The sequence below is a fragment of the Penaeus monodon genome, unplaced genomic scaffold, assembly GCF_015228065.2.
Source record: "Penaeus monodon isolate SGIC_2016 unplaced genomic scaffold, NSTDA_Pmon_1 PmonScaffold_3311, whole genome shotgun sequence".
NCBI classification, from domain to species: Eukaryota; Metazoa; Arthropoda; class Malacostraca; order Decapoda; family Penaeidae; genus Penaeus; species Penaeus monodon.
This window is the reverse complement of record NW_023658023.1, coordinates 19527-25537: the sequence shown is the minus strand read 5'-3', so window position 1 is coordinate 25537 and position 6011 is coordinate 19527. Positions and strand designations below refer to the sequence as shown.

At 41.6% G+C, this 6011-nt stretch overlaps 1 protein-coding gene across 1 annotated transcript in view; it reads right to left on the bottom strand.

Annotated features, from left to right (window-relative positions):
• Positions 1-4914: 4914 nt before the first annotated feature.
• LOC119570610 (L-selectin-like) overlaps positions 4915-6011 on the bottom strand; it is a 1505-nt gene continuing 408 nt past the window's right edge. Inside the window, exons 2-4 of the mRNA XM_037918282.1 lie at positions 5616-5790; positions 5387-5489; positions 4915-5292 (exon numbers count right to left, since the gene is read on the bottom strand). Of these exons, the coding sequence (XP_037774210.1) occupies positions 5139-5292; positions 5387-5489; positions 5616-5790 (432 nt within the window). The 3' untranslated portion in view covers positions 4915-5138. The remainder of the gene's footprint in view (positions 5293-5386; positions 5490-5615; positions 5791-6011) is intronic.

Sequence of the window (6011 nt, the reverse complement as noted above, 5' to 3'; positions counted from 1 at the left end):
AGAGAATACAAAATATATATATATGTATTATATATATGTATTGTATGTGTGTGTGTGTGTGTACGACTCTGAATTCTCTGCAGCGAAGGCGAGCAGAGAAATTGGATGAAATTTATGAAAATGTGCAAAGTGACGAAGTTCACGGACACTGCGGTTAGCTGTGATATGTGTGTGTGTATGTGTGTATGTGCATGTGTACATACATATGTATATATATATATTATATATATATGTACATATACATATACCTGTGTGTGTATGAGCTTGTTTGTGTGTACAAGTATATATATATATATATATATATATATATATATATATATATATATATATATATATATATATTATATATATTATATTATATATATATACATTGATATATACATGTATATACAGAATCACATACATACATTATACACACACACATATATATGTATAATAGGCACGCTGGCCGAAGGGCATTGGACCCATACCTGGTAGGCCGTTAGGCTTGAAGGCTGAGCAGGTAAATAAAATATATAAATGAAAACTGATGAAAATATCTCACGGGGTGAATTGAAGTCATACACTGAAACGAATGAGGAACGCACATTACTTGATCAGTGAACAGGACATATTAATTGATGATGTGCCGACTGATGGATGACGTATACTCAGGCCGGTTTTAGTGCTTCCATGATTCTTATTCGTGTTATAGGTACAACGTTAAAATTCACCACATTACTCCAATCCTTTTCATCCTTACTATTTTGCTCGCACGTCTCTGAGAGCCACCTAATCATTCGGGGACAATGACTCATCAAAAATGCGAAGGATGCATCACATTGGCCCTACTCCTGGTCACAGCAAATGATGGGAATGAACCTGGAGTCTCCATCATCTCCTTTTGTATAGGATCAAAACTCAGGGGCTTATCTGAAACAATATTAGGTTCCACAATTCTACCTGCTATATCATTACCCAAAGGGAAATGTATGCCTGGAACTAGTGGAATCTCTGCCACAGCTACTTCAACAGGGCGCGTCAAACATTCTCACTGTAAAAACAACTTGCAAAGGACTAACTATTCCGCCAACTCCCCTTATCAACACATGCTTAGCCATTAAAACATTCTCTAAAAACGGTAAAGCACTTTTCAACACAATAGTTTATGGCAATTAGCAACTATGTGACGAGCTTCTTTACAAATGTAGCAGCTTTTTAAATCTAACTGCATTGCCACCATGAAATTTAAAAAACCTTCACATCGTATTTACTTATAAAAATTAGACCAAAATCTCTAAACTTACACCTTGTTCAGTGGATAATGGTTGGGTCTTTACTTCCTGAGGAATGCCTCTGAAAAAATGCTCCAGCAAAAATTTTTTACACTCAATAGTTCATAATCAGTTACACTATTTGCAGTTAACCATCTCTCAAATAACTTCTTTGAGGAATGAGAATGCTCTAGATAAGCTGGGTTCACGCCTTTCTTGTTCTTTCTAAAATTGTGTCTATAACATTCAGCAGATAACTGATATGGCTTTAAAACTGTGGACTTAACCAGATCAAAATCCTACTATTGTGCGTTCCTTCCCCTTCAGGACAGTTTGAACTAAGAGTCAAAAATTGTCTGGTCCAACTTAATGTATTAGCCACGTTCAAATTGCAAGAAAAATTCTTGAGGATCTTCCTCATCAAATGCTAGTACAAACTTGGTTACTTTTAAGACATCATGAGTCTACATTATGTTGTGTACCAGCTGAACGTTGTATTTGAGCCAACTTTAATTCAAAGTCTCTTACTCTCTCATTTTCTTTAACTTGCAAATCTAGTTTATATTTCTCGAACTCAATTTCCATGTTTCGTAACTGTATGGCTGTGATGCCACTTTCAGATTCTTTTGTGTCGATGTCAAGCAAAGTTAATACATTAACATCTAAAATTTTCTTATCAATTAGTCCCTTGACAACATTTTTCTTTATCTTTGATTTAGGCCAAGATTATTTACTTGGAATCGGGGAATACTCTGCAATTGTTTTCCAGTCATCTTTTCTATTATCAACCAAACTTGACATAAATGGATAACTGACAAAGTCTGCTACATTCAATTTAGCCATTGGGAGACACTGGTTGCTGCATGTGTGTGCGTGCGTGTGTATACATGCTGTGTATGTGTATAGGTGATTCGATTGATTGATTATTTAAGATTATCTGCCACGTCAACGGCTAAGGTCATTAGCGGTAAACACCTTCTTAGATAGAAATATGAAATATTTAAAAACTTTAAAATCTATCAATAATTATCTTACAAATAACAATAAATATATTAAAAGTCAAAGCATAAATATTATGCTCTAAGTGTATGAAGTTATTGCATAAATATTATGCATGATTAAATTTTATTGAAAATATTAGCTTCAAGCAGATTTTCCAAATCATTTATGTTGAGATTATGTGGAGGAAGGTAGATGGATGCAATAGTGTAAGGTCGAGTCAAACCTATTTTCACAGCCTTCACCTGCAGTGTTGTCTGCAGATGGATGGCCTGGAAGGGAATATCCTGACGTACCATTACTGCTGTTCCCATAATGGGCTTGAACTTGAAATCCTCTCAGGAAAATGGGACGAGTTTCATAATCTCTTGTAGACATACACAAACTGGATTACACAAAGATATCAAATGTTGCAGTTCTTCCCATTTTGCATGAATTCCCTGACAGTTCCATTGGTTTAGGGTATCCAGTTCTTCAGATTACTTCTTCATAAGGTGTTTGGCAGCACCTGTGGTCAAGGTTTGCCCCACAGCTTTAGGCTGTTCCTTTCCAGGATCCTGGGAGTACCTTTTTAAGGGTTGTTTACCTGTGGACCTAGTTTCCACAGGTTTCCTTTTCACAGGCTCAGGAATTCTTGGCCTGGGCAAAGAATGGACCTGAGCCTTCGATTCAGGGGCATTCTGTCTAGCAGCGGAGGCTCCTGTGGATGTGGTGGCAGCTGGAGCTGTCACTGTTGAGGCCCCTGGAGCCCTTCCTGGCGGCTCCAAAGACCCCACTCTGAGCGGAGTCTTTTGAACAGGCTCAGGATTCCTTTGCCTGGGCAAAGGGCGTACCTTTTTAAGGGTTGTTTCCACAGGCTTCTTTCGACAGGCTCAGGATTTCTTTGCCTGGGCAAAGAACGGACCTGAGCCCTATCTTCAGGGGTATTCTGCCTAGCAGAGAAGGCCCCTGTGGATGTGGTGGCAGCTGGAGCTGTCACCGTTGAGGCCTCTGGAGCTTTAACTGATGGCTCCAAAGACCTTACTTTGGGAGGAGGAGTTTCCTCAATAGACCCCTCATTCCTACTCCTACACTTCTGGTGGAACAACTCACCAGAGGCAGTGTCAGTGATTCGGGACTGAGGTTTAAAGGAAGTGGCAGAGTGTGTGGTGTAAGAAGCACTGGAGGGCAAGGGTTGGTGGGAAGGAGGATGGGCTAGAACAGAAGCAAAGGACCTACCTGGCTGTGCAAACAGCACACAGGCATGTCGCTTTGCCTCTGGAAAACTAACTTTCTCCTTGTTCCTTATTACCAATACTTCTTTTTCAAATTTTCATGAGCTTCTTTGTAGCATATTGGACCTGGACAGTTGTCATCTCCTTGATGACCTGTTGTACCACACTTTACACATGTCCATTTTCTTTAAAACGGCTCTGTGCCCATAACCCTGGCAGTGGAAGCACTGCATAGGGTTAGGCACATGTGGATTTACTTTGAGGTGGTACCATGCCAACTTAACTGATTCTGGAAGGACTAACGTGTTAAATGTTAGAAGGAGAGCTGGTGTCGACTGTTCCAAACCATCAACTTTCTTCTTAAAACGTTTTACTGCCATTACATTAAAATTCTCTAGTTCCTCTAACAGTTTCTCCTCAGAATACTCATCAGGTCTCGGGAAAAGACAATTCCCTTACACTGATTGAGGGTTTTGTGAGGTTTTGTGAAACTTGAGCCCCAGGAATGTTGCATATCTCGCTGTGGGGTGATGCGAGGATCACGGTGACATACTTCAACTATTTTCCGATGTACTTCAAAAATATCAAGATCCATGATTGATACACCATCAATGGTCTTCACTACTAGGTACTTACTATATGAAATACTCTCATATTTACCAGGAAAGATTTCCTTAATAGATTGAGGAGGACTTTTCTCTTTACCTGGTTTGGGATTCCGGGATCCACTGCGATTCCTATTCTTGCGCTTTGGAAGCTGGAAAGGTTCCAGAGTGACAACATGTGATGTTCCAGAGGGAATTACGTAGGTCGTCAGGGAGAGAGCTAGATCTTTATAAAATTTGTAGTAATCATACAAATTAGAATTCTTCATTTCCTCACCCCCCCCCCCACCCACTATGGAGTCCAACGAGGGGAAAGCTATAGTTCGGGCTCAAAATCTCCCAACAGCCACAGGGGTAATTAGGAAATATATGCAGCCACTATTACAGTACTGATAGCAGTCATGGAACTTGACCGGGCTTTGATCAAGCCATCCGTCTAACCAGAATAGAGGACCAAAGAGGTGTGTTGCTAGCTCCAGGACTCCTGTCTCCTGGTAATACGGGATGCCACGCACGGCAAACACACGTGGGAGAGTTCTCCCTGGTCCAAGATGGAATGAACCAGGGGTGGGTGCACCATCCCCTCTCATAGGCCTTGGTGCACCAGGAAGCCATTTTGTCTCATCCTTCACTGGTGACCCCTCCAGTATGGGTAGCCCTCTGGTCTGGCTCACCAGATCATTGGGACTTCAAGGCCCCCCACCGCGGCAAGACGGCTTCCGTTAGAGGGGGTGTATGGGTGATGTGCATGGGTGTATGTGTATGCGTGACCAGTGCCCACGCATACACAAATACAAAACTGAATGCATGCAGAGTTCTATGATCGCATTCATACACAAAACTTTATTTCAAACGATATCAATATAGCCTAATCAACTTAGAATACTTAGTTTTGGTTGGTTTTCTTCCAATTCTCGTAATTGGAAAATGGCAATAAAACACAATAGCTAGATTCATACAGTGTTTATGAATAAGTTAGTATTGGGCTTATCATATATCTATATATAAATACATACACTACACATTGATGTATGTGCATCTCTGCGTTTGTGTATGTGTATCTGTGTTCATCCGTGGACTCTGACATTGCGCTCGCAGATGATGGCCTTGTCGTGGTGGCAGGCGATGTCGTGCCACTTGATGCCGTCGTCGTAGACGTTGTTGAGAACCCCTAGACATTCCTCGTTCCCCTCTCGGTTGTCTGGTTGTGGTCGATGATTCCTGGTGATCACATTGGTACGAGTTAGAAGAGTTTTCGAAAAAAATGTACGCTCTGTGTGGGTCTGAATAAAAGGAAAAGCCAGGAGGCACTTACCCGCCGGTGTGAGACCAGTTGAGACCCACGAATTCAGCACCTGAAGCCCAGGCGAAGCCGTGATTCTTGAGACGACCTGAGGTCCAAATCCATGGTAGTTGATCTAAAAAGAAGACATAAATGCATGTATTTAGCAAAGTTGTATACTCATAGCTTTGTGGACTCGAACCTCGACCCTTCAAGGTGGGAATCGCGCAACACAAGAAAGAGGATGAGCTTGAAATATTACCTTCTGTAATCGCCTTTCTGACGAGACTGTCCTCTTGGTGAGTCTCGATGCTGATACCCTGCCAGCCGGAGCCAAGGTTGCCGCAGTACTGGTTGGCGCCATCCCAAGTGTAAGTCTTGCTGCCGTCATGGCGCCACGAGAAGTGGTACTCGCTGTCGCCCAGCCTTTGGTCCACCTGAAGTTGGCCGAACAAGCATTGTTGTAGGTGGGCAAGAATGTTTGATGTTAGGGGAGGTTTCCTTAATCGATATCGACAGCGGGAATGATTTAACTCAAAATGAAAGCAAAGATTACTCCAAAAATTTGGATGAAGGACCTGGCCATTACATGCATATATTATACGAGTTATTCAAGTGTGAAGGCAGTCCTGAATGCACGTCAAGGCCTCGACACTCA